At 64.1% G+C, this 27822-nt stretch overlaps 1 protein-coding gene across 2 annotated transcripts in view; it reads left to right on the top strand.

Annotated features, from left to right (window-relative positions):
- The first annotated feature begins 789 nt into the window (after positions 1–789).
- Positions 790–27822, top strand: part of HAP1 (huntingtin associated protein 1) — a 40490-nt gene continuing 13457 nt past the window's right edge. The window contains exons 1-4 of one of the 2 annotated variants that reach the window (XM_084615447.1): positions 790–1068; positions 6227–6375; positions 17466–17743; positions 19620–19814. In XM_084615447.1, the coding sequence (XP_084471573.1) occupies positions 1027–1068; positions 6227–6375; positions 17466–17743; positions 19620–19814 (664 nt within the window). In that variant the 5' untranslated portion in view covers positions 790–1026. Of the gene's footprint in view, positions 1069–6226; positions 6376–17465; positions 17744–19619; positions 19815–24087; positions 24322–27822 lie in introns of those variants that run through there. The other variant, XM_084615448.1, reaches the window with a different exon arrangement.

The raw sequence follows: 27822 nt of genomic DNA, 5'->3' as shown, positions 1-27822 counted from the left end.
AGACAGCTGCTTCCCAGCAATGGGCGAGCTCATTCCCCTGCCTATCTTGGGCTCCAGGATTCCTTATCCGTCTGGGGACTGTCAGTAACCATGGTCATTGGGTGCATCTGACGACGGTTCCCCTTCCAAAGGTGCGATCACATGGTCACAGCACAGCGGTGAGGATGCTGGAGGAGCACCATGCTCCGCGGTCTGTAATGCCCACGCAGGGACAGGATGCGCTGGGGAACGTTGCCGAGGATGGACTGGCACCTGGAGAGTCAGATCTCCGTCTCACCCAGGGCCTCGCTGGCCAGCGGCTTGCTCCGGGTGCCGGCGTGCGAAGGGAGGGCCGCGTGCTCGTGGATCGGGCTGGCTGCGTTTGGCCTTCTCTGGGCGCTGGTAGAAATGATGGCACAGGGGCCGACCTTTTTCCCAAGGGCTCAGCGCCCCCAGCGGGGGCCCAGTTCAGGGGGGCGGGAGGCCGGTTCTCAGGGGAATGTGGCTGTGTCCCGCTGCCGAGCACTGGGCAAACCTGCCCCGTAGGTGCCTAAACGGGGGGCTCCCTGGAAAACGGCCTAGCGTGCAGGGCCACACTGGATCCGGCCCTGCCAGGGCTTTGACGCCCACTTGGCACCGGTGTGAGGCCGGCCGGCGGCATGGGGAATGGGCCACTCTGCACCAAGGGTAGGTTTAGGAGGTTTTTCTCCAGTCCAAAGGGGGATCAAAGTCTTGGTCCGCCGGGGGAGGGATGGCACCGCCCATATCACCCCTGCCAGCTCCCAGCCCTGCTCTTCCTTGTCGCTCCCAGGCTGGGCGGCAAACTCCGGGCCCGTCCTCGGAGGCGCTGGGGCTGTGCGCCAAGGCGCCCTGGGAAATGGAGTCCCGCTTCCTCGCCAAAGAGCCTCCTGGAGCGGCAACTTTGGGGGACCCCTGGACTACAACTCCCAGCAGGCCCTGCGGTCCCCCCCACCTGCTGTAGGAGCGGCTCGGTAACAGATCAAGGGGGGGGGAGGCATGTGTAAGTTTCATTTGCTTCCTTGTTAAATGCAGCTTGGAGCCGCCGGCCGGTCCGCGGCAGGAGACAGAGTGAGTCCGACCCAGCCCCCTGCCCAGCCCCCCGCGAACCCCGCTGCGGCCCCCTGCCGAGCCCCCCCCGCTGCAGCCCCCTGCCCAGCCCCCGGCGAGCCCCGCTGCAGCCCCCTGCCCAGCCCCCCGCGAACCCCGCTGCGGCCCCCTGCCGAGGCCCCCGCTGCAGCCCCCTGCCCAGCCCCCGGCGAGCCCCGCTGCAGCCCCCTGCCCAGCCCCCCGCGAACCCCGCTGCGGCCCCCTGCCGAGCCCCCCGCTGCAGCCCCCTGCCCAGCCCCCGGCGAGCCCCGCTGCAGCCCCCTGCCCAGCCCCCCGCGAACCCCGCTGCGGCCCCCTGCCGAGCCCCCCGCTGCAGCCCCATGTAGAGCGCCCTGCAGAGCCCCCCCGCGAGCCCCGCTGCAGCCCCCTGCCCAGCCCCGCTGCAGCCCCCTGCAGAGCCCCCCCGAGCCCCGCTGCAGCCCCCTGCAGAGCCCCCCCGAGCCCCGCTGCGGGCAGGGCTGGGCTCCGGGCGCGCTGCGTCCGTGGAGACGCGAACCGCAGCGGTGGCGGCTGGGGGGTGGGAGGGACATTGAGCCCCCGGGGGGCTCCCCCAAGGCTCCCGGTTCTGCTCGCCGAGCCCGGCCAGCCCCCCGCGGTCTCCCCGGCTGCCCCGGTCCCGGGTCGGAGAAGCGGGGTCTGGGCTGCCAGGGGACCCCTCGCTGGCCCTGCGATTGTCCGCCCGGGGGGTCCCGCGGCTCTCCGCGGGAGCGGGGTCCCGGCCGGCTCGGGGACGTTGCGCTCCCTGCAGGGACCGGCCGGCGCGGATTAGCCGGCGGGATTTAATGGGTTTCGCGCTTCGCTGGCGCCGGGACACGAGCTGTGCCGGGGATGCGGGTTTGCCCGGGCTCCGCCGGAGCAGCGCCGCGGCGTTCCCGGCTGGGCTCCCCAAAGGCGCCCAAGGGAGTTGGGCGCCCGGGTCCCATTGGCTTGAAACCTCCCGTTGGCTGGCCCAGCGCGGAGGAACAGCAGCCCGGGAGCCATCCTGCAACGTGCCCCAGAGTTGCGGGGGCTGAGATCTGCGGCCTTTTGGGGGCTGCTGATGGGGGGTCTTGGCTGGCCCCCGATTGACTGAGCAGAGCTGGAGTGCGTGGGGGGAAGGGCAGCCCCTGGGCCCTCCAGACAAGACGCTCAGCAGGAGAAGCGGTGGCCCAAGGGGCTGGTGCGATGCTCGGGGGTGCAGACGGGGGAGGAGTGAGCGGATGTGGCCGCTCTGTCCCCCACGGGTGAGGCTATCCCCGATCCTGCGCCCAGTGCTGGGGTTCCCAAGGGCCTGACAAGGTGGAGAAAGGAGCTACAAGGGTTCCAGGGCTGAAGGAAATGCGGGGCAGAGAGACCTGCACAGCCATACACACCCGGCCTGGTGTACGGTGTAAGTACCTTCCTGGGCAGAAAATACCAGATCCAAAGGGCTTTGGAATCCAACATAGGGCCCAGCAGCGGGAAGGTGAAGTCAGAGAAATTAGAAACAAGGCTCATGTTAGAGGGGCCCAGGGTCTGGCAAATACCCTGGGCCCCTCAGGCTCATGTTGTGAGCAGGGCGGATGAGGAACCACTGGAACAAGCTCTCCAGGGCACTGATGGGTTCCCCATCTCCTGGGGTCTGCAGACCCAGACTGGCGACTTTCTGGAAGAGGGGGGCTTTAGCCAGAAACAAGTCACTGGGCTCAGTGCAGGGGGAACTGGCTGAAGTTTGAAGGCCTGGGATGTGCAGGTCAGACTAGCTGATCTAATGGTCCCTCCTGGCCTTATATGCTGTGAATCTATGAAAACCCGACATGCCCCCACACTCGGCTGGGCTGAGATAACTTTGTCCCCTTGTCGATTGCATCTTGGTGTGCAAGGCTGTGATCAGTCCTCAGCGTGTCACGAGCCGTGTCCTACGTGCCTCCCTCATCCCAGGACAGTCAGACTCCTGAGCAGAGGACAAAGAGGAACCAGGAAGGCAGAAGTTGCCAATCAGCTATTCTGAGGCCACTAGAAGAGCGGGTGGCAAGGTCTGGGTTTCCCTGTTGAAAAATAGTTTTGTTGCAATGGTGCAACAAAAATGGTGCAAAAAAATTTTTTTTGGGGGGGGATCAGAAATTAAACAAAATGAAAGTTTTCGCTTAGTCTCATTAATATTTTTGTTCTGTTTCTGTTCCTGATGTTCAGATATTTGCCCCCCCCATACTTTTTTTTACTGGGAAAAGGTGAAGAGTTGGTGAGGAAGGGGCTTTTCTCCTGCCCCTAGAATCTGAAATTGGAACCAAACCAAAAATCGCCCGGCGAGATGAAACTTTGTTTTGTTTAGATTTTGGGGGGGTTCAAACCCAGAGAATTTAGTTGAAGCATTTTTAATAAAAAAAATGGGTTTGAATGTTTTTGGCAGGAGACACTGTTGATTTGTGTGGCCCGCTCTCACGGTCAGGCAGGGAGCGGCGTATGGCCGGGGTGGGTCTGAGACTTGGTTTTGAAGCCCCGCGGCTTCCTGGTACCACAAGTGCCCATTCTCATCCTGCCTGGGCATTGAGATCCCTGAGGCTTTGCCTCAGCGTCTCCGCTCAAATTTGCAGTGACCCAGGGCGAAACCTGGACAGCTGAGCACTTGGCTTATCCATCCGTGCTCCAGACCACAGTGTACAGGGTGCGGGTTGGGTTATATCTACCCATGTGCCACTCTGCGCAGGCATCTGGCTTAGAGTGCCAGTGAAAGGTGAGTCACGGGGGGCGTGTGGGCCTGACCCCCAGCTCAGGTGGGTCAGAGGAGCAGGAGGGATGGGACATGATGTCCAGTGGGGGACTCGGGGAGTGTGGCGAGAAACCACTGCTGGGAAAAGCTTGGGGTCTGGGCTTCTCTGCCCGCGGGCACAGCCCTGCTGTGGCTAGTGAGCGTTAGCCGTTACTGTGGTGGTGGTGCCCAGGCACACAGCAGGGATGCAGACACCAGGCCTGCCCTGCCCACTGCGGGCTTGACTCATCCCTGCCCATGCAAATGCCCTGGCTCTGGCTGGTTTGGCTTCACCCACTTTACAGCCCCATAAGCCACTGCAGGAAGTACATTGCCAGGCGGGTTCCAAATATCCCCTTTGGCCTGGTGCCTCCCAGCTGTGCTGGGGGAAGATGGGAGGCGATGGCTGGGCCTGCCCTGAGTGACGTTCTGTACGTGGCCCAGCCATCACCTCGGCTTCTCCCCACGGGGCAGGTGGCGATGCCTGGAGTTGAGTGTGTAGCTTGCCCTGGGCCTGAGATTCCCCCGGTGAGCCGTGTGCGCTGGTGTCCATGCCAAGGCTCTGGATGGGTGTCTAGTAATGGCCCGTTTCCCATGCCCTGGAAGGAGGAGCAATGGGGCTGCCTGGCTTCAAACAGCAGCCCCAGGCCCAGTGTCCCCCATGGGGCTCAAGTGGGAGCATCTCCGCTCCCACCCTCCTAGCTGAGCTGGGCCGGATGAGGCTCCCCAGGGACCCCTCCTGCCGGTGCTGCCCCTTCACCAGCTAGAGGGGTCCCTGGGGTGCCCTGTGAGCCTCTTCCTGGCATCTGGGGGGCTCTTCTGGCCCCTGCGTCCAGGAGCGGCACCAATCTGCAGCTGTCCTGGCCCCATCAGCCCTGCCCTGGGGAGCTGGTGCCTCTCCTTGGCGCGTGGAGCTGGCTGCAGCCTGCCAGGACCTGCCGCTTGCGGCCCCACCCAGGCTCCAGCCACCTGTACAGTCCCCAGGAGTGAGGCAGCGTCTGGCTTGGGGAACGGGCGAGCCGGGGCCTGCCATCTCCTCAGCACGCTCTGCTCCTGTCCGGGCTCCTCTCGGCAATGGCCACTGCTCCTGGCTACCTGTACCCACTGCCGCCCTTCCGTTCTGCTTCCCCCACTCCCAGCGAGCCCAGCCTGTCCCCGGATCTCCTGCCCAGCCCCCTTCTGACACCATCAGATGTGGGCAGCTGCAAGCTGGCTGCCCCCAGCCCGCTCCCAGGGCGAGCCTCAGGCTCCAGCAGCAGCTGCGGGGAATAAATAGTCCAGCAGCCGCAGTCTGAAACAGCAGCCGGCGCCTTCCGAGGGGGCCCAAGCTGTCATGGCCCCTCCTAGCACGGCCATTCCCAGACCAGCAGGGGTGGCTGGGAGGAGCTGGGGTCAGACATGCCCCCAAGGCTCTGTCTGCCTGCTCCATCTTGCCTCCTGCTGGACACGTGCCATCGTTTGGGGCTCCTGGCTTGTGCCCCCCCGCCCCTGGTGGCCCATCTCTAGCCTGGTACGGCCTGGGACTCTCACACCGCTTTACAGGGAGCCTTGCAGCCCCCGCCGGTTGGGCAGCACCATCGCCTGATTTGACAGTCGGCAGGTAGAGGGAATGGGACTTGGCCAAGGTCAGACAGTGAGTCAGTGCTGGCTGGGAGTAGAACCCAGGAGTCCGGGCTCCCAGCCCCCCTACTCTAACCACCAGTCCCCACTCCCCTGCCAGACCCAGGGACAGAACCCTGGAGTCCTGACTCCCAGCCCCCCTGCTCTAACCATTAGACACCACTCCCCCCTCACACCCATGGATAGAACCCGGGAGTCCCCTGCCAGCTGCTGTAACCTCTGACCAAACAGGTATCCCAGTAAAGGGGACCCTCCCCGCAGGCCTCTGCACTCAGCCAGCGTTCACCCTCCTGCCCAGGCCGCTCTGTGGTGTGTTTGTTCTGGGCGTGGTTGGCTCTGAGCCAGGGAGTCACAGGGGCTGGCAAAGACAATGCCCATGTGAGGGCTGCTTGGCTCGGATCGCAGGGGTGCTAGGAAGTCATCTGGAGGAGAGAGAGGGCACGGCTGGAAGTGAATGTGGCACAGAGAGGACTGTACAAGAGACCCAGGTTCAATCCCCAAGGCCGGGCTATCGTGCCTGGGGCCAGCTGGGGCAGGGAGCACCCCGTGATCCTGCAGTACCCCCTGTGGTGGGTCTAGACATGCCCCATGCAGATCTCCGTGGCCCAGACTGCTCTCTGGAGGGGAGGGATGGAAGCACCAGAGCTGCCCTGCTTGGCCCCAGACACCCTGGGAGCCCCTATGGGTTGCACCCTCCGTGCCGAGGTGGCTGAGGGCTCGGGGCTCGATTGGAGCTGCTGTCAGTGCGTCAGAGCAGGGTCCCGTTCTCAGGCTGCGTTAATCTGTCTGCAGGAGCCAGGCCAAGGAGCTGTGAGCGTGCTGACTCACGAACCCGCTCCCCCTCCAGATCTGGCCGACCTGGGAGCCAGGACAGTGCCGCCAGCCGGACCCCGGAGCCGCCGGCCTCTGAACCGCACGGTCTGTCTCCACGGGAAACCAGGGTGGGAAGGCGGCTTCTGGGCTCACCCCTGGGAGAGAGAAAGGCGTGGGGGGAGGGCTGGTAGACGGATGGGTGATGCTCCGTCCCTGCAGCGTCTCCTTTCCCCTGGGGGCCTGAGCCCTGTGCCGCACTGGGATCCCCTGGGGCCTGGGCCAGAGCGTTAGCCCTGCCCTCCAAGTGGGCACTGTCTGAGCCTGCACCCAGCCCGTGTGCTTCAAGGGGGCATCATGCAGCGGCCCCCCTTGGCCCTGTGCCGGGGAAGCAGGAGGCTCCTGCCTAGCTCTGCAGCGGGCATGCGGTGCTTTGTGTGCAGCATCCCGCCAGCTCCTGGCCAACTTCCCCACCAGCCACTGGGCCCCGATGACACCACGGACTGGCTGGAGCAATGGGCCCCCACGGCAGTGGACCCAGCGAGGGCCAGGGGGAGTGGGCGCCCCGGAGGCAGCGAGGCCAAGAGGAGCCCACCATGGGAGGCAGTTTGCCCAGCTGCCAGGCCCAGGGCACTTCCTCCCGCCAAGGCAGTTGTCTCAGCGCCGTCATGATGGAGATGGACGTGCCCCAGAGACCGTCTAGTCCACCCAGGCCCTGGGCAGGGTCATACTCCTGTCCCGTCCCTCGCTGCCCCTCAGCATCGGGAAGTTCTTCCTCAGGAGCCCCGGGGACCCAGCTGGCTCAGGCCCTGACCCAGGGTAGCAACCACAGCCTGGAGCAGGCAGGAGCCGGGAGCCCCCACCCCAGCCAGCTTCCCAGTCCCGCTATTCTGGTGCCTTACCCGTCCCGCCAGCAGACCCCGGCGTAGCCTGGAAGTGTTACCGAGTGGGCTGGGGTCTGACGGGTTGGACAAAGATCTAAGTCAGGGTTTGATGGCAGCAGAAATCGCCGTCCCGAGAACCCCACCCCAGTGTCTCCTTCAGAATCCACTGCCAGGCCCTGGACCCGGAGCCAAGTTCAGGGTATCGGGCCGGCTTCTCAGGGGCCTGGGCAGCTGCTGTGGCCATTGCTGTGCTGAAATGGGGGGGTGCTCAGCATTCTGGGGTTCAGGGGCCCCCTCTGCAGGTTCCTCAGGGGGCGTGCCCGGTCCCAGGGCGCTCGCAGGCCCACAGCAGTGCGTCCGAGAGCAGCCAGGTTGCCAACCCGCCAGGGATGTGCTAGGGTCCCTTGGAAGGGAAGATGAAGCCGTGAGGAGAGCTGACGTCAGGGCAGCTCTGCCGGGAAGAGCCGGCCCGGTTCCCATGGCTCAGTCACAAGGCGCAGGGGAAGTCGCGGGCCGTTTATTACGCGGCAGTCGTGGGCTTGGCAAACGCACCGGCAGCTGGGCCAGGCGGACGTGCTGCAGGAGGAAATGCTTTACATCCCCTGCCACCGCTGGCCGTTCGCTGCTCCTGCCAGCGAACCCCGGTGCTCAGGTGAGGACAGATCGCACAGGCTCGCCCTGGAGGAGTTAGCTCAGTGGTGTCAGCAGGTGCAGGGCCGGGGGGCCAGGGGGGAGGCTAGGAATAGCTCCCGCCCCTCCCCCACTAGCCCCAGCTGTCGGGGATCCCGAAGCAGCTCGACCCCGCAGGGCTCCCAGAGGGATGGGCGCGTCTCCTGGACAGGCCCAGGAATCGCCCCCCACCCCCACCCCCTTTGGCTGGGAGTTTCCCAGGGGGCTCCCCTGTCCCCACCCACTGACCCCGCTCCCAGCCTGGGAAGCCAAGGCACGAGAAGGGAAGCAGATTTTACAGTGGCACGCAGTGGAGTCCTGGAGAATGAAACCCAGGAGTCCGGGTCGCCAAGGTGCCCCCACCCCCACTAGCCCCTGCTCCCCTCCCAGAGCCCAGGAGTCCTGCCTTCCACCCTGCCTTGCTCTAACCACTAGGCTTCTGTGCAGGATTTCTGAATGGGGGCTGGGGAGGGGATGGCCCCACGCTCTGAAATTGGCAGCCCCCCCTTAGCCATCCTGTGCTCCCCTCCCTCCTTGCCGGCTGTCCTTTTGTGCGAGGGGAGCTCCTCCGCTGACAGTCCCTGCTCAGGCCGTGTGGGCGCTGTGAAGGCAGCCGGTTCCGTGTGACTTGGCCCCGATTCCCTGGGCGGGGGGGACCCCAATCCTGACAGGTCCTGCGTGGCCTGCCCCTTGGTGGCCAGAAGTGGGTGAAGCTGCTGCAGAGCCTTGGGCAGGTCCCTGGCCCCGACGTGTGGAGCGGGTGTGGGGCAGCAGTGGGGCAGCAGTGGGGGCAGGCTCAGCCCGCTGCTCTGTGCCAGGGAGGCCTTGAGGGCGGGAGGCTGCGTGGTTTTACTGACCCTCCCGTGGTCCCTTTATGGCAGCAGATGGTGTGTTGGGGGAGCCGCCCTGCCTTGGCCCTGCGTGTCTCCCCGCGTGACCTGGCAGGTGCCCATCCTGAAGTGCCGGGAAAAGTACAGCCGGCTGGACTTTACTCCCGCTAGGGCGGGGCCCGGCTCTTCACAGCCATCCTTCCCCGGGATGCAGGGATAGAATCAGCGTTCCTTCAGGCAGTCGGGACTAGTGGGTAGAGCAAGAGGGAGCCTGGAGTCAGGGCTCCTGGGTTCTGTTCCCAGCTCTGGGAGAGGAGCAGCATCCAGCGGTAAGAACGGGGGTGGGGAAGTCAGGACTTCTGGGTTCTAGTCCCAGTTCTACCACTGACTGGCTGGTGGACTTTGAGAAGGGCATAGCCCCTCCCTGCCTCAGTTTCCCTGTGTGTAAATCAGGGCTCTCCTGGGAGAGGGATGCCTGAGGGCAGCACACGGGGCCTCACAGGGGATCTGGCCCCCTCGGGGCATTTCGCAGCCTGAGTGGGGAAGGCCAGACCGGGCTTGACCCGGACAAATGGAGCTGGTGAGAAACACACACCTGCAGCTGCAAATCCCAGGCTCCTTCCGGTCCCTGAAGAACCAACCCCCCTGCCTTGCCCACCAGAGTGAGACAAGTCCTAGCTCATGCAGCATCCTGGGAAAGGGGTTTGGAGCCTGGCAGCCCCACACCGCTGCCCCTTTGGTCCCAGAGCCCAGCTCAGCCCTGCAGGGCCCTTCCTGTGCCCAGGACGCTCCTGATGTGCAGCTGGGGCGGTGGGAGGAAATTGGGTCCCATTAACGCCTGCGAGGGGCTGGCTCTGCCAGCAGGTTCAGGTGCACCTAGGCTGTGGGGTAGCCCTGGGTGCTGTCTCAGGTCTAGCGCTTTGATGGGGAGGGAACCATTGTTCATCTGGGAAGTCCCTGTGTGCTGGGCTGGGAAACAGCAGGCAGCCCAGGCTGGGATCCCTGGGTTAGCAACAGCCTCCCGCTCCGTATGGACCTGGGTCCTTCAGCACCGCTGGAGCTAAAGGGGCAGCTCCTTTATCTGGGCAGCAGTAGTAGACTGTTACCCTCTATGCTGAACAGCCCATGAGGTGGATACAAGATGTGTTTTACAAACTCCTGCAGTAGGAGCTGGGCTCTGTCCTCCTTACTCCCGTTCGATGCTGGTGTCTCTCCAGATCTATGCTGCTGTAACAGGAGAATCAGGTTCTGTCTCTCAAGACTCTGGGCGGGGATTTATCAGGTTCTGATTAAATGAAGAGTGTGACGAAGTGGGAATGTTCTTAATGTTTCCTTTGAATAGTGTGGGGGTGCCTCAGTTTCCCCTATGCAGTTCTTAAATATCTAGTTGGTGGCGTAAGGGTGCATGATCATTGCAGAGCCCTAGAGGGCAGGTGTGTGCAGGGGTCTGGACACAGAGAGTGGCCAACACCCTGTTTCCTGGCAACTGATGGCCTGGGCCCTTCAAGGGTTGGAGAACAAAGGAATCAGGTGACCTCCTGGCCCGGGACAGGGACAAAGCCCAGAGGAGGGGGGGCTGGAGGGGGTTTCAGTTTGGGGCTGGCTGGGACATGGAGTGAAGTGCAGACGTGGTTGTCTGGCTCACCGCCCCCCAAAATGGACCCGGCTCAGGAGTCCTGTTCTCTGCACCTACAAGCTCTGTGTTAGACCATGTCCCTGTCGTCTAATAAACCTTCTGTTTTACTGGCTGGCTGAGAGTCCCGTCTGACTGCAGAGTTGGGGGCAGGACCCTCTGGCTTCCCCAGGACCCCACCTGGGCGGACTCACTGTGGGAAGCGCACGGAGGGGCAGAGGATGCTGAATGCTCCGAGGTCAGACCCAGGAAGGTGGAAGCCGGGTGAGCTGTGTGTCCTGCAGACAGGCTGCTCCCAGAAAGGAGACTTCTCCAGAGTCCTGCCTGGCTTCATGGGGAGCAGTTCCAGAGCATCGCCCGGGGACTCCGTGACACCTGGTGGTAGGGGTGGGATGTACTGCACCCCATGGATGGCGCTTTCTCAGTAAGTGACTGGGGAGCAGTAAAACGAAGGAGGACTGACGAGGAGCAGGCATGCTGAAGGCTCAGAGAGGAGCGGTTTCGGGGGGCGGTTAACCCCTGGGAGTGTGTGACCAGCAAGAAGGACTGTGCAGTAACAGGGTTCCCCTGGGGATTGCAGTGAGCGGTCCCAGGGGCGGAGGAGTCTGCAGCTCGACCCTGGCAAAGAGGTGGTGACCTTGAGAAGGGCTGGCACACTAGGGGTTCTCCCTGGAAACCGTGGGGAGCTGAGAACACACGGGCCTGTGAGTCCACAACAACTTGGGAAGAGCGGAGTGACGGCCTGTCACCGTCTCCTTAAGAAGCACATTGTAACCCTGTGCAGAAAGAGAGGGTTACACATTGGGAAGTTCACCAAAGCACAGTTAACCGTGCAGCTGGAGGAGGATGACCGCTCTAAGGAACAGATTCCTGACCCCAAATGGGGCTATAGCAGGATCTGGGAGCAGCTGGAATAGTAGCCAGGCATCCCCAAGACTCCTGTCCCCGACCAGACGAGGGTCTTCACAATCGGGTTCCCCATCCGGGGATCGGAGACGGACGGGATTGGAGCTGAGTCCGAGAGAGCAAGAGGACTGTGAGAGACAGCGAGAGCCGGAGAAAGAGCTGCAGAAGCAGCAGCAGCATGAGCTGGCGGTGGGGGAGTGGAGAGGCCTAGGGGACCCCCCAGGGGTGAGTGGGGATCGACCCCGGGGGGCCAGTTCTACAGGGAACTTTGAGACTAAATTGCTGCCCCTGGTTAAGGAGGTGGGGGATGTGGATGCCACCTCACTGCCTTTGAGCAGGCTGGAGATTTGAACCAGGGGGACCTGCGGAAAAGCCCCGGTGTCTAGCTCCGTTGCTGGGTCCCAAGGCCACAGACTCCGTCAGCCAGATGGGTGGGGAGGTGGACAGGCTCCCACTCCTGGTCCCAACCTATATGTCTGTGTGGAGTTTCCTGGGGCCAGGCCCTTGGACCCCCAGTGGGAGCGGAAGGTGACGGTCAATGGGGAGACATTCCTGGGGTGGCGAGATCCTGGGACGGAGAGAACTGTTGTCAGACCCTGGGTGGTGCAGCCTCAGATGCTGAGGGGCTGGGTGAGGGTCCCAGGGACGAACCCCCTCGCCCTGCCTATGGCCCAGATCCCTGTGCAGACCCAGGAGGGGTCAGGCTGGCTGGTCGTTGGGGTTCTCCAGGATACCAGCTGCAAAACCCTGTTGTGGGGTGACTGTGTCTCTTTGGGACAGGATCCAGGCCCTGCTCCGGTAACTGCCAAGGGTTTGAATTTGAATCCAGGGAACCAATCGGCGGAGAGGGAAATGGTCAGTGAAAATGCAGATGACCTGGCTGGCAGCAGGGAGGAGCTGCTGGGCTCAGGCTACCTGCCTGCCTGTAACCAGACCCCTGGGGCTCCCCGCCCCCTTGCAAACCGGAGAGGGGGCTCACGCTGGCTCTGATGCAGTGAGGAAAGCAGGGAGCTCGCTGCCTACCCCCACTGGGACAGCAAGGGCAGCGCTGAGCACAGTGGGAGTTGAGACCCAAGCTGAGTGGGGGGGAGACACAGGCAGGGCAGGGGATCTGTGGGGAGTGGCAAGGTGCTGGGTAAGGAAAGTCTGGATGAACCTAGGCAGCCTTGTGAGCTGATGGCTGTGTCTAGTCAGCAGTGTGGGAAGGCGAGGAGAGTGGAAGATGAGTGTCCCTGGACCTTACCTGTTAGCTGGGTGGAGAACTGTGACAGGGAAGGAAATGTGCCCATGTCTGTCAGGGGTATTGACTTGCCTATGGAGGGAACTACCCTGATCTCCAAGCAGTTGTCTGTGACCAGCCTTGTGTGCTGGGACAAGGGGAAAGAGATCCCAAGCTGTGTGTCTGGGAAAGGAGAAAGTGTGTCTGGCTCCTCTTGGTCTGTGAAGCAGACAGAAGGGGCCTTTCAGGCTGTGATGGTTGTGGGTCGTGCAGTTGTCCCAGAGCTGGTTCTGGATTCAGCTAAAGCCCAGGAAGGGAAGGGTCCTAAGTTTGGGTCTGCTCGGGAGAATGGCCCTGTAACTAGGTTGCATCCCGTTTGTGTCTATGTAAAATCCCAGAGACCAGACAATTCTGGTGCTTGTATTTTGCCTGTTGCTAGGGTGTTGTTGGGAAAGGGTGGAGCAACTCTGTCTAATCAGGGTGAGATCCTAGCCAGGGCACAAGGAGAGCATGAAGGTGATGTGATTGTGTTACCTACTGAGGGTGTGGAAACCTGTAGCAAGGAGGAAAAGATTCCTGAACTTTTGTGTGGCAAAGAGAAGGAGAATGCTTCTGACCTTTTATCTAGGAAGTCTGTGAGTTTGCCTGAAAGGGGATTGTGTAGGAATCCACTGGATGGGCCAGAGGTAATTCTGGATGTAAGGGAGACCCAGAAAGAGTCTGTTGTTGCTCAGGAAAGTGTTCCTCTAGAGCAAGCCCTAGGTAAAGAGGGTAAGAGCAGAATTTCTGTGAGGGGTGAATTGTTGCATAGAAAAGCCCTAGGGAAAGGAATCCTCATGGAGTCTTTGCAAGCAGTTTACTGCAACTGAAGGGTGTGAAAGTGATTTAATCAAGAAAGTTTCAGTTCCTTACAGCCAGGAATTTTCTGTGGTGAATGGATCCGCTGACTTTCCTGTTGAAACATCCAGTGTGGATAGCTTTGAGAAGGTCTCAGATGAAGTGAAAGCTGTTAAGAAAGTTAAACAGTCCTATGACCAAGTGGCTGTGTTTGGCCAGCTTGTTGGGGAGAAGACCCAATCCCAGTTTGACCCCCTGGGGTTTTGGGGTGGCCAAAGGGCACGGACTGCATAAACCTTCCCACATGCGGCCTGCGAGTGCTATCGACCACCCCCGACCTAAGGGAGGGCGTGAAACTGGAAGGGCCTGGTGTAACTCCTACCAAGGAACGGGAGAGATGCTGGGGCATCCATGGGAACGTTGGTGGCTTCGAACTTCCCCAGGTCACTGGCTAAAGTGATCCCGCTCAGTTCGATCTCGAAGGGGGGAGAGATGTGACGAAGTGGGACTGTTCTTAATGGTTCCTCTGAATAGTGTGGGGGTGCCTCAGTTTCCCCTATGCAGTTCTTAAGTCTCTAGGGGGTGGGGTAAGGGTGTATGATCATTGCAGAGCCCTAGAGGGCAGGTGTGTGCAGGGGTCTGGACACAGAGAATGGTGGACACCCTGTTTCCTGGCAACTGATGGCCTGGCCCTTCCCCCCTGCAAGGTGAGAGCTAAAGGGCTGGAGAACAAAGGAATCAGGTGACCTCCTGGCCCGGGAAAGGGACAAAGCCCAGAGGAGCGGGGGCTGGAGAGAGTTTCAGTTGGGGGCTGGCTGGAGACATGGAGTGAAGGGCAGACGGGGTTGTCTGGCTCACTGCCCCCCCAAAATGGACCCAGCTGAGGGGTCCCGTTCTCTGCACCTACAAGCTCTGTGTTAGACCATGTTCCTGTCGTCTAATAAACCTCTGTTTTACTGTCTGGCTGAGAGTCCCGTCTGACTGCGGAGTTGGGGGGCAGGACCCTCTGGCTTCCCCAGGACCCTGCCTGGGTGGACTCGCTGGGGAAAGCGCACGGAGGGGCAGAGGATGCTGAATGCTCCGAGGTCAGACCCAGGAAGGTGGAAGCCGGGTGAGCCGTGTGTCCTGCAGACAGGCTGCTCCCAGAGAGGAGACTCCCCCAGAGTCCTGCCTGGCTTCATGGGGAGCAGTTCCAGAGCATCGTCCGGGGACTCCGTGACAAAGAGACTTTAATGCAAATTGAAATTTGCCCCCCATCCCCCTGACTGCTCCCCTCCCAACACCCCTCTTGAATGGGGTTTGTGTTTGGAGTCAGATATTCTCAGCTCCAGCAACCCAGCCCCAGCTGGCTCCAGGCAGCAGGATCCCAATGACACCCCCCCCCCCCCCGCCCCTTCCCAGAGTTAAATAATAACCCAGGGCAGCAGGCAAAGCACGTCCTGCCTGAGCCCTGGGCCCTGCGTTCCTGGCTCCGTTGCTAGGATCTGGGCTGAGGTAGTTTAACGATTTGAATAACCGTGAGGGTTAATTTAACCCCTTCGGGGCCTCCTAGGCAGCTGTGTGGCTGCACATGGCCTCCCTAGATCCTGTCAAGCGAGGAGACGGGCTTCCAGATGAGACCTTAGGTGTGGTGTGAGTCCAGGACCTGTTATCCTGGCTCTGCCACAAGTCCTGGCCCCAGGTCATACCTCAGTTTCCCTGTCTGTATCCCGGGGATAATGAGACGGGTCCATCCCTGGGGGGATGAGTTTGTCGACGGAAAGTGCTGTATAAGCAATAAAAGATCCCGCAGCATCTTGGAGCTGACTTGGCTTCTGCCCCAGCAGCCTTGGCCTAAGTGGCCCCTCCCCGTGCAGTGTTTCTCTGCCTGACTGCTCCACCCCACCCCAGAGGTGGCTGCTTTTCGGTGCTACTGTGTGTATGGAGGTGCAGGAGCTGCGGAGCATCATTGAAAGTGGGGGGTACGGATTTGCCCCCTGAACCTCCTCTTCCCCTCTCAGCCCCCCTCCCGCACCAGCAACCTGACCGTCCCCCAGCCCAGGAGCCCCTACACCCACTCCCCCAAGTGTGAGTGGCAGTGTGACCTGGCACACGGGGTCACAGTGCTGCTCAGGTTTGACCAGGCCAGAAAGTGGTGGGTGAGGATCATGGCCCGGGTGGCCCCCCTGGCTCCGCAGCCCATGTGGGGTGGCAGGGCACTTGGGAGACATCCACCCTCTGGATGTGATGGGGTGAAAAAACACCAAAGGTTATTGTGATGAACAAGAATGGGAACACTCGCACGAGGATGGGAAATGAGAGGTTTCTGCAGAGCTGTGACCCCATATGGGGGGAGAGCGCAGGGCTGGGAGAGCAGGGGCTGTGGGTCGGGAGTGAGGAGCACTGGGGGGGCTGTGGGTCAGGAGTGAGGGGCACTGGGGGGGCTGCGGGTTGGGAGTGAGGGGCACTGGGGGGGCTGCGGGTTGGGAGTGAGGGGCACTGGCAGAGCCAGGAGGGAGCTGTCACGGAGTCCCCGGGCGATGCTCTGGAACTGCTCCCCATAAAGCCAGGCAGGACTCTGGGGAAGTCTCCTTCCTGTGAGCAGCCTGTCTGCAGGACACACAGCTCACCCGGCTTCCCCCTTCCTTGGTCTGACCTCGGAGCATTCAGCATCCTCTGCCCCTCCGTGCATTTCCCACAGCCAGTCGGCCCAGGCGGGGTCCTGGAGAAGCCAGAGGGTCCTGCCCCCCCAACTCCGCAGTCAGACCTGACTCTCAGCCAGCCAGTAAAACAGAAGGTTTATGAGATGACAGGAACATGGTCTAACTCAGAGCTTGTAAGTGCAGAGAACAGGATCCCTCAGGTGGGTCCATTCTGGGGGGCAGTGAGCCAGACAACCCCGTCTGCCCTTCACTCCGTGTCCCAGCCAGCCCCAAACTGAAACTCTCTCCAGACCCTTCTGCTCTGGGCTTTGTCCCTTTCCCGGGCCAGGAGGTCACCGGATTCCTTTGTTCTCCAACCCTTTAGCTCTCACCTTGCAGGGGGGAAGGGCCTAGGCCATCAGTTGCCAGGAGACAGAGTGTAGGGGTGCCTCAGTTTCCCCTATGCAGTTCTTAAGTCTCTAGGTGGTGGGATAACGGGGTGTAATTGTTGCAAAGCAAAGGGTCAGTGTACATAAATGGCCGACACTCTGTCTTCTGGCAACTAATGGCCTGGGCAAGGGGCTGCGGTTCGGGAGTGAGGGGCACCTGCAGGGCTGGGGGGAGCCCAGGGCTGGGGTAGCAGGGGGCTGCGGGTCGGGAGTGAGGGGCACTGGCGGAGCCGGGGGGAGCCCAGGGCTGGGGTAGCAGAGGGCTGCGGGTCGGGAGTGAGGGGCACCGGCGGAGCTGGGGGGAGCCCAGGGCTGGGGTAGCAGAGGGCTGCGGGTCGGGAGTGAGGGGCACCGGCGGCGCTGGGGGGAGCCCAGGGCTGGGGTAGCAGAGGGCTGCGGGTCGGGAGTGAGGGGCACCGGCAGGGCTGGGGGGCCCAGGGCTGGGCTAGCAGGGGCTGTGGGTCGGGAGTGAGGGGCACCGGCAGAGCCGAGGGGAGCCCAGGGCTGGGGTAGCAGAGGGCTGTGGGTCGGGAGTGAGGGGCACCGGCAGGGCCAGGGGGCCCAGGGCTGGGCTAGCAGGGGGCTGCGGGCTGGGGGTTACCAAGGCGACACGCAGGCTGCACCCTGGTATCTAACCCGGCTCCTCGCTCCGGCTCTTCAAACCACCTGCTCTGCCCCCCTCGCTGAGCCTGCAGCCCCTGGCGCCCTCTGGTGGCCAATCCATCTCCTCACTGCCATTCTACCAGTGCCATGGGGGGCATGGCCCCCCAGCGCCATCTCCCCTCACCTCCAGATGAAACCGTCTCTGATCCCCCCAGACTGATGACGAGGCTGCCCGGGCCGCCCTGTAAGGCCCCCGCCAGCCCCACCCTCAGCCTCTGCCAGATCCCAGTGGGAACCTTGGCCCGGTGCCCAGGCGGGAAAGGCGGCCGTGCCCAGAGGCAGCTCCCAGGGTGTGCAGGAGCCCTGGGCCCTGGCTCTGGAGGGGGGCGTCACTCCTGGGGCATGCCCGGCTCGTGGGTTTCCAGCTGCCTGGCCCAATGCTGCCCGTCTGGGGATGCCAGGGCTGTGGGAGCAACACAGAGACACGTGTGTCCCAAGCTGGTGGCCAGGACGTGGGTTCCACTCCCTGCCCCCCATGGCTCGCCCTAATGCCCAGCGCTTTCTCCCTAGGTGTGGGACGGAGACGGGACCTTGGGACTGGCCCAGTCCCTGTCGCTGCTTCCTGAAGCAGGGGGTGGTGCCACGCTCCCCACATGGCAGCTGGGTGCCCCCCATAAGGCCGGTCAAACTGGACGCCTCGGGCCCACGTGAGACACCCTCAGGCCAAAGCCCACCCGCCCGCCACTCCCACCTCAGCTGGGACTCACCAGCAGCCACCCTGCACCATGCCGGCCAGGGGCCGAAGGGATCGGCTGTGGGCAGATACCACGATGCCACCACCATCACCGGTGGGTACAGCTGGGACCTGGGGTAACCATCCAGGGGTTGGCCTATCGGGGGGCTGAGCGGGGGTGGGTCCAAGGGCTGCAGAGTTCACAGTGGGGACCCCACCCTCCAGGGCACTGAGGGGCCTTCTGCCTGTGGGGGACCCTGTCCGGCGTGCCTCACGGGAAGGACCCGAGCGCCACTGGCCACCCCTGCTGCCATCCCAGGCCCAGCAGCCTGTCAGGGAGATGGGCACCCAGGGGCAGGTGACCCCAGAGCATGCCCTGGGCCTGGCCAGGCTGCTGTCCTGCCTCTCACCCCCACACTTCCCCTTGGAGATTTTCTTCGCTGCCCGGGCTGTGGCCAGCAGGTGGCGGCAGGACCTTTCCCAGAGCGGCAGGGCTGTGACTCGGGAACGTGGGGTCCGGGGAGTCTGGGGCTCAGTCCTGACACGCTCCGCGCCCGGCCTCCAGGGGCCGCTCGTCCTGTGCGCCCACAGCCAAAGAAAGGCAGAAGCCAGATGGACTCAGGGCAGTCGGGCAATTGAGGGGGCACCGGCTCCCATCTGCCTCAGGACGGGGGACTGCCTGGCTCTGGGGGGACCCAGGACCTGTCCCCTGTAGGGGTCGCAGGCTCCCATCTGCCCCAGGACGGGGGACTGCCTGGCTCTGGGGGGCGGGGATGGGGACCCAGGACCTGTCCCCTCTAGGGGTTGCGGGCTCTGATCTCGCCCTGGGCGGGAACTGGAAGTCGTTGTCCTCAGCTGGTCAGAGGCCCCATGTGAACTGAGCCAGCGGGCTGAGAAGAAACACAATGAATCCCCGAATGACAGCGACACTGACGCGGTGGGAACCAGCCCTCGGGGGGGACCCGAGCAAAGAGACAGGAGGTGGAAGGGTCTTGTGGTCCCCGAACACGGACTGTTGCTCTCCGAGCGGGTGCCTGCGCCCTGGGGCCTGACCGGGGCCTCTGGCTGCTGCCGGAATATAAATGGTTAATCACAGTGACCTGGGCCCCTCTGGGTCAACAACTCCCTCTGGGACTTGGGGAAGTCACCTCAACTCTCTGTGCGGCCCCTGCTAGCCCAGCCCTGCCGGTGCCCCTCACTCCCGACCCGCAGCCCCTGCTAGCCCAGCCCCGGGTACCCCCCGCAGCTCCGCCGGTGCCCCTCACTCCCGACCCGCAGCCCCTGCTAGCCCAGCCCTGGGCCCCCCAGCCCTGCCGGTGCCCCTCACTCCCGACCCGCAGCCCCTGCTAGCCCAGCCCCGGGTACCCCCCGCAGCTCCGCCGGTGCCCCTCACTCCCGACCTGCAGCCCCTGCTAGCCCAGCCCTGGGCCCCCCAGCCCTGCCGGTGCCCCTCACTCCCGACCCGCAGCCCCTGCTAGCCCAGCCCCGGGTACCCCCCGCAGCTCCGCCGGTGCCCCTCACTCCTGACCTGCAGCCCCTGCTAGCCCAGCCCTGGGCCCCCCAGCCCTGCCGGTGCCCCTCACTCCCGACCCGCAGCCCCTGCTAGCCCAGCCCCGGGTACCCCCCGCAGCTCCGCCGGTGCCCCTCACTCCCGACCCGCAGCCCCGCCGGTGCCCCTCACTCCCGACCCGCAGCCCCTGCTAGCCCAGCCCCGGGTACCCCCCGCAGCTCCGCAGGTGCCCCTCACTCCCGACCCGCAGCCCCTGCTAGCCCAGCCCTGGGCTCCCCCCAAGCTTTGAGAACCCCCCACCCCACAGATCTGCCTGTGCTTCCCACTCCCACAGCTGCCTGCTATCCCAGTCCTGGGCTCCCTGCGCCCCACAGCCCTGCCAGTGCCTCTGAATTCACCCCATGGCTGTCCCTCCTTCTAGCCCAGTCCTCCCACCCAGCTCCCCTCCCCGCCTCACTGAGCCCCGTTCCTCTCCCCCCAGACCTGTGTAGCTGTGGCAACGTCCCCGAGGTGGAGATCATCAGCCTGCTGGGGGAGCAGCTGCCCCATTACACCCTGCGGGCTGACACCCTCTTCGGGTACGAACACGACGACTGGCTGCGCACGCCCCTGCTGGCCCCCGAGGCGCCCACCCCCCTGACGCCCCAGCAGATTGAGGAGACCCTGAAGTACTTCCGTGAGTGTCGTGGGGCGCCCCTGGGGGCCAGCGAGGGGACGTGGGGGGAGCTGGGTACTGGGGTCCCATTGGGGGTGCAGGGGGAAGGGGCTAGGGGCCCTGAGCCAGGGCAAGGAGCAGGGCTGGGGGGGGCTAGCTGGTGCCCCTTCCTGGGCCAGCCCCCCGCAGGGCTATGGGGCAGCTCCCCCCCCCCCCCCCCTGTGTCCAGGAGACAAGAGCAGAGCGGGAGTTAATTGCAGCTAATTAGGTTGCATGGGTGCAGTGCGGGGATTTCCAGGCTGCAGCCTCCGTCCTCTCTCAGGGACCCCTGCGCTGCCGGATGGGATCAGGGGGCTAGTGAGGGGGGTTTACAGTGAGGGGCTCCTCGGGAGGGGACAGCAAGGACGGTTTGGAGGAGCCTCTGGGGTGCACCCCCAGCTCCCTCTGCCCCCCGTTAGGCAGGGGCTGGTGGCCTTTCCCTCTAGGATCAGGCCTCCCCATGGGACCCAGGCCATTACCAGCTGGTGTCAAATGTGTCTTGCCCCTCATGGGGCGCCTGGCTGCTGTGCGGGCCCCACACCCTGCACCCACTCCAGTGACATTCTGGGCGCAGGTTCAGGGGCCTGGTTCCCCACCCAGTGTCGCTGCCCCATGGGCTGAGCCAGTGGGAGCTGGACCAAGCCGCTAGGTGTGTGCTGTCCCACCCCCGCTGCCCGCAGGGGGACCCCCAGCTCTGCCGCCTTCAGGGGGGTCCTCCAGCTCCGCAGCTCTCTGGGGGACCCCCAGCTCCACTTCCTGCAGGGGGACCCCCCAGCTCTGCCACCTTCAGGGGGGTCCTCCAGCTCCGCAGTCTCTGGGGGACCCCCAGCTCCACTTCCTGCAGGGGGACCCCCCAGCTCTGCCGCCTTCAGGGGGGTCCTCCAGCTCCGCAGTCTCTGGGGGACCCCCAGCTCCACTTCCTGCAGGGGGACCCCCCAGCTCTGCCGCCTTCAGGGGGGTCCTCCAGCTCTGCAGCTCTCTGGGGGACCCCCAGCTCCACTTCCTGCAGGGGGACCCCCCAGCTCTGCTGCCTTCGAGGGGACCCCCAGCTGCTGGAGTCCTGGAGCAGCCCACGCATAGAGGAGCTGGAACCCGGGGACCAGGACGCATGTTCACAGAGCCCCCATTCTGGGGGCGGGGGGGAGACTTGTGCCCTTTGACCCCTTGGGACTGGTGAAGCTGGGGGGGCCAGGAAGGGAAGCACCATGGGGCCAGGTGGCTCCCCCTCTCTGGGGGCTTTGGGGTCAGAGGTTCGGTGTGGGGCACAGACAGGATTAGTTCTGATTCGTTTGTGATTATTGTCCATGTGTTGTGAGAGCAAGAGGGGAGGGGGCAGATTAGAGCAGGGGGGGGGGTCCTGACAGGGAGGGAGTTATGGGGGCAGGGCAGGGACTGTAGATGGGAGAGGGGAGGAGGTCTAGGTGTGGGGTGGGGAGGGCGTATAAATGGGCCACTGAGAATTTAGCCAAATTTGCCCAGTCCCACTGGGCCAGCTCCGGGAAGGGACCTTGGGCAGATGGCAGCAGTCCCTCCCCTCTGGGACACCCCAGACCAAGGGGCATGGCTGCCCGCGTGTCTCTGACTCCCCCACCCCGGTCAGTCCATGTGTGCTGGGCGGGGCATGCTGGCTCCTCTCCTTGATCCCACGTCCTGGCCCATTAAGCTGCCATCGGAAGGAGACCCATGTAATCTGATTGTGGGACCTAAACCGGGGAGCAAATCCCCAGGTGGGGGATTAGGCAGAGGCCGCGTCTCCTGCTCTGCTGCAAGGAGCCTCAGCCCAGCTGCCCCTGGCCATGAACACAAACCCGCTGGGCATTTGGCTGTGGATCCGCCCTGGGGGGCTCCCTGCACCCTGGTGGGGGGAAGGGGTCTGGCTGTTTGGTCTGTGCCCAGCAGGGAGGCTCACTCCTGGAAAAGGGCTTCACAGACACTCACTGAACCTAGCAAGTCCCGTGATGGTCTGATGGTTGGAGCAAAGGAGCTGTGAGCCAGGATGCCTGGGTTCTATTTCTGGCTGGGGGAGGGGAGTTGGGGCTAGGGGTTGCAGGGGTGGGCTAGAAGTCCTAGGTTCCCTTGGTGGCCAAGTCACTTTGCTAGGTTGCCTTGTGCCTCGGTTTCTCTTGGGTTCAGAGCATTAATTCTTGAAGTGGCGGGACTCTGCCAAAGAACAGCTGGGGGCGAAGGGCAGGAATCAATCCAGCATCGTCGCTGGGTGGGTTCCTAGGGCCCGTTTCCCTGAACTGAGAGTCAGGATGAGGGAATGCTGGCAGGGTGGAAGGGTCTGTGTGTCCGGCTCTGGGCTGGGCGCTGACCCATTGTTCATTGTCCCATGGGGATTTGCTTGCGTCTGCCAGTCAGATCTGCCCCATGGGACCCTCCCGTTGTGCTTGCGTCCCCCTGCCCGTGAAGGTTCCCACGTGCACCGGCAAATGCTCGTCCATTATTAAAGCACCAGCATAAATTATTCAAGTCTTCCCCTGCATGGGCCTCCTTGCTACCTTCACCCAACCGTGTTTATGGCAGAGCTGGGAAGGGAGCCAGACCGGTCGCAGCTGCCAGCCAGCCCGGGGACGTAGGGCACCGTGGGCACGGACAGAGAGCAGCCTGGGTCCCTGCATATGGGACTCTCCATGCCGGCTGGAGAAGCCCCTACGGGGCTCACAACTCCCCAGCCATGAGCATTGTGGCGAGCAGACCCCAGATCCCGCCCCAGGAGACAGCACCTCCCTCAGCACCAAGGGGCGTCTCAGAAGGAAGGAAATTCCCACCCAGAAAACTTGGCTCTGCCTGAGCTGGGGCTGGGAGCCGAGGGCTCGTTTGTAGCATCGCTGCTCTGGGACCGGCGCTCGTGAGACGGGCCCGGATTCAAACCCATGCTGCTGAGAGGAACCTGAGTGGTGGGAAATCTGGGACTTGTCTGGGCTGGGTCACAGGACCCCCCCCCCCCCTGCCAGGAAAACACACCCCGCGCATGTACCCCCCACATTCGGGGAAAGATCGGAGCTCCTCCCATTGCCTCTCGGCATGAGCCGGAGGCTGGAACCCTCCCCTGCTACCCTCCTCGTGTGGCCCCTGCTACCCTCAGCCCACCACCCACCATGGACTAGAGAGCCCCCCACCCACCGCCCTTCGTGGGGAGAGACCCCCAGGCTCCAAGTACAGGCTGGAGACTGGCATTTTCCATGTGCACCCTGAATCCACAGGCCCCAGATCCCCCCAGCACCTTCCGCCCTCACAGGCTTCCCCGTCCCTCCTCCTGGCTGCAGGTTTGGGCAGGTGGGGAGCTCCGCTCCCCGTGTGCAGCCAACGCGGCAGGGGGGCTGTGAATCAGCCCCGAGCGCCCCAGTTCATTAGCTGCGCTTGAGGCAGGGAGGGGGGGGCTCCTGTCATGCAGCCCCAGGTGGCGAGGGGGCGAGGGGCAGCAGGACTGTCTGTCCCACAGGGCCACATTCCCTCTTTCAGACACCAGCCATCAGATTTTGCCTTTGTCGCGCCGAACCAACGGCTTGGGGCCCCGCACCTGCACAGGGATCCACCTGCAGGGTCCGGCCCGGGATTCCCCCTCCTCTCCCCTGGGGTCTGGGCGCAGAGAATACTATTGATTAGACACCCCTGAGCACTGGGGAACGATCCAGGGAGCAGGACCCCCCTCCGCCACAGAGCCCCCGGTCCCTCCTATGAGCCAGGAGAGGGGTCAGGTCAGGGTCAGATTTTCAAACAGCTCCGGCCGATCCCTCCATCTGCGGAGCCCTCCCGGCTGGGGACCGTTCGCACCCTGGCCTGGGGGGGCAGCCCCTGTCCCCTCGGCCCGGCTCCCGGCACTGGCCTCCGGGGGCTGGCTCTGCAGCAGGGGCTTCTCCGTCTGCAGGAGGGTGTGGGGCCAGCCCCAGCCTCGCCCGCTGCAGGGGGCGGCTCTGAGCCAGGTGCCCCTGCAGAAGGATGCAGCTGCAGAGCGACGGGCTTCTGTCAGAGCCGATCCATTCTGCAGGGAAGGGGGGGGAGCTCTTACTGACCCCCCAGAGCCACTCCCACAGATGCAGGCTTAACCCCAGCACTGCCCCCTGCCCCCAGGAGCCCTTTATCCCCAGCATGGCCTGCGCCTCTCGAAACAGGGCACCCTCGCTTTCCAAGGAGATGGTCTAGTCTGTGCCACTCTCCTCTGCCCCCCCCCCGCCTGCTTGAATGGGATGTGCCCAGCCAGGTGCAGAGACAAGGGAGACCCTATAAATAGGGGTTGCAGCGGTGGGGCCCCATCACCAGGGGAGGGAGCTGGGCTGGCTGGCTGGACACCCCCCGAGCCGCATCTTCCCTTTGCTCCGGGAGCTGGGGCTTGGCTGCATGTTTCCCCCCGAGCTGTGCGAGGTGGGGGGGCTCTGTGGGCCCCGGGCCATGGAGTTCTGGAGCAGCCCCGCAGCCTACGAGGAGGTGCATGGGAGCGTAGCTCTGGCCGGCCCCCCGGATCTGATCGCTAACGAGCTGGAGGAAGGTGAGCGCTGGGGCGAGGGGTGAGCCGGGGTGTGGGGGGTGCATTGACCCTGTGTGCTCTGGGAAACTGACCTTTAACTGAGTCCTACTGTATATTAACCCCCCCCCCCCCGACACACACACGGCTAATGTTAAATCCCCCAGGCCCTCTCCCTGGGGCTGTGCCATGTGTTCTGCCCCAGCTGGGGTGGCCGCTCCTCTGGCACGGCGGGACCCGCCTGGGCATTGGCGCTGGGGCAGGCTCGCGGTCGTGCTGCGGGGCTGGCTTGTCTGGTGCCTGGTTTTCGCCCGCCGTGGGTTTGCGGTGGCCCTGGAGCGCCGGGCCCCACAGGTATTGTGTGTTCGTGGGGTGGCTGCCCGCTGCCGAGCTAGCTGCCCCCTGAGCCGGCCCTGCCGCGGTTGGCTTCCAGCCCCCGCCCGGGGGGAAGGGCCCGGTGGCTCCGCTGTGCCGTGCCGGAGCCCCTTGGGGCAGGGTGCCCCTGTCGCTCTCCCCTCGGGGGGCGGCTTCCTGGCCCGGAGCAGTCTGTTGCAGAGCGGGTGCTGCAGACGTGGGGTGGGTCTCAGAGCCCCTTGACTGCCCTGGGGGTCTGCCCTCCCCAGGCAGGGGCAGGAGCCCACTCGAGTTCGGTTGTGGCCTTACCTTCTGGTAGGGGAGGGCGGCAAACGGGGTCTGCACGGCCTGGCTGCCGGTTCCCCAAGGGTTTGGGCTGGCGGCATTGCCCCCTGCGTCTGTCCAGGGCTGCTGGCGGCAGTCAGGGGTGGGCGCCGGGTTGTCTGGGGCGAGGGGTGTGTGGCACCGACTTGTGCTAGAGAGTAGCAGGGGCTGCGGGCTCCCCTCCTGCAGAAGGTTTTCCTGGACCCCCTCAGCAGAGCTGGGGGCCCCTTCCCGGGGCTGGCATTGGCAGCCAGATGGAAATGTTGGGGGGATGAGGGAGGCACCCACGTTCCCATTCCAGCCACTCGGCAGGGAGGCTGGCGTCACATGGGGCCCAGTCGCGGCCCTGGTCCCCCCTCTGGCTCACTGCAGGGTGCCCGTTGAGGGGAGACGGGGCCTGCGGCTGGAAGGCCCAGGGGTGCTGAGGGGCTCTGGGGGCCAGAGGCCCAATGTGCTGTCAGGATGGTGCGGCGAATACAGAGCTCTGAGCTGGCGCCCTAGACCCCTGGCTGGGGGGCTTTGGTGGCGTCCCAGTGACCCCGAGAGGGAAGATTCTTTCCCCCAAAAGCGCAGGGCCAGGGGCTCCTTGGGGGTGGGGGCTGGCTGAGAGCTGGAGGAGCAGTGCGGGATTGGGGAGGGCGGGGGGCAGGGCACAGCCAGGGGATGGGGCTCAGTGTCCGTGTCTCTGCATCCCCAAGCCTGACGGTTTTCTCTCCCCAAACAATGGCTGCCAAGCGAATCTACCCCCGGGGCTGGGTTCTGTGGGGCCCCCACTGCTGGGGCAGGCACCCACCCTATGCCTGGCCCGTTCCCGGTCTAATGGGGGGGCGGGGTCTGTATCTCGCCGCGCGGCCTGCAGACCCCAGCAGCCGCCTGGCGCCCGTCACTCACTCACGCCTTAACGAAGCTCACGCTCTAATTATTTCCAATTATGGTCCGGCAGCCTGATGAGGTGCTGGGGAGGTCCCCTGCGGAGACCGAGGGCCTGCTGGGGGAGGGGGCCGACCTCTCGGATCCTGCCCCCGCCCGCCATGCGGACGTGCCAGCCCGCACGCGGGCTGGGTGTCGGGAGCAGGGCGTGGCGCCCGAGGGGGTGGGGGTGCCGGGGGCGCCGGGGCGGGATTAGCCGGGTTGTTGACAAGACAGCAGCTGGGCAGAACGGGACAGACTGTTCCCAGGCCTGGCGGGGCTGGGCATCGCCATGGCAATGCATCGCCAATACGTCACCGCTGACCGGGGCAACGTAATGAGATTTGTGGGATCTCTGAGCTTCTCCTGCTAACCCACTTTACAGGCACCCTGGGCCCCGTGTCAGCCAGGCTTAGTGCTCTGGGTGGGGAGATAGCTTGCTGATCCTCTCACTCTTCCCAGGCAGAGAGTCCCTGCTCCTCAGGTGGGGAAACTGAGGCACACAGCTGGGATGCTTTGTGCCCAGTGCCTGCTTGGCAAGTCAGTGATAACGTTGCAAATGGAACCCAGGCGTCCTGGCTCTCGGTGCCCCTCCTGTAACCCCTAGACCCCACGCCCCTTGGTGGAGCTCCTCCTGCTGTTTCTCTAGCTTGTCCCTGAGGTAGGAGCCCAAAGTGCGCCCTGGCAGGTTTTCCTGGCGCGGTCAGTAAAGTCAGAGCCCCGGCCCCACCGCCAAGGTGCAGGCCCCTTCTGCTTCCCTTCCTCCCTGGGGCGTCTCTCCCCTGCGCTCAGCTGTGTCCAGCCTCCCTGCTGCTGCTTAGGAAGGGCCCGAGGACACGCTGGTGCCGCTTAGTGTCCGCACGGCAGGCAGCTGGCTGTTGCTTAGGCAACCTGCCCACGTCTGCCTGGGCCCGTGGCAGCTTGCAGGGCTGGTGCTTGGCTGGCACCTCTCTGCTCTGCAGCGGCGTGGGGGGTCGCCCCACGCAGGAGGGGAGCTGGGCAGGGGGCTCAGTGCAGCAGGTGCCAGAAAGGGGCAGATCGGCCCTGGCTGGCTCGTGCGGAGACCCAGCAGGGTGTAGCCGAGGGGGTGTCTCATGGGGGGGTTATGCCAGGGGTCGGTCGGTCTGCCTGCCTGTGGGAGTGGGCCGTTCTGTGGTGCAGCAGGATAGGGAGAGGTGGGTCTCTGGGTAGTGGGGGTGGGGAGAGCTGGGGACTGGGAGCCAGGACTCCTGGGTTCAACTCCTGGCCACTGACTCTGTGTTCCCTTGGGCAAGTCCAGTTCCCTGTTCGGTGCCTCAGTTTCTCCATGTGCAGAGCAGGGCCAATCCTGACCCAGCCTCCAGGGAGTGGAGCCTCCCGAACTCCTTGCGAGGGCTGGGAGACCCCCACCACGGCTGACGCTGGAACAGAACGGGGAGGCGCTTGCTGGGGAACGGTCTGTGCCCCATGTGGCTGAGGGGAGGCTATGGAGCCTGCTCCCTGCCTCAGTTACCCTTTGGCCTCTGCTCCAGCCCCTCTGTGAGCCTGGTGCTCCCTCGAGAGCTGAGACCCTCTGGAGGCCAGGCAGTGGGAGCCTTGTGAGCAGCTGGACGCATAGTCCTGCCTGGTGTTCCCGGCTTGTCTGGCAGAGCAGGCCGGGTGACAGCCCATGGGGCTGGCACAGACCCACGAGCATCCCTCTCCAGCTGCAGGGGCCCTCTGGGGTGGGGGAGCTGGGCTGTGGGCTGGGAACTGGCCGTCTGTGTCCATTGCACCCGTCCCACTTGTCCTGAGCGGAGACGGGCAACGGAGTTGAACTTAACCCTGCAGGAGCTGGGCTGGGACCTGCCAAAGCTCATTGCACTAGTGAGCTGAGCCAGGTTGGAACCCGGGTGAAGTCTCCTGGCTGCCCCTGCCCACAGCTCTGGGGGGAAACACGGGCAACTGATCTCCTGGGGG

This window comes from Lepidochelys olivacea (genome assembly GCF_965140295.1).
Source record: "Lepidochelys olivacea isolate rLepOli2 genome assembly, chromosome: 27".
Lineage (NCBI taxonomy): Eukaryota > Metazoa > Chordata > Testudines > Cheloniidae > Lepidochelys > Lepidochelys olivacea.
This window is presented reverse-complemented; position numbering and strand designations above follow the sequence as displayed.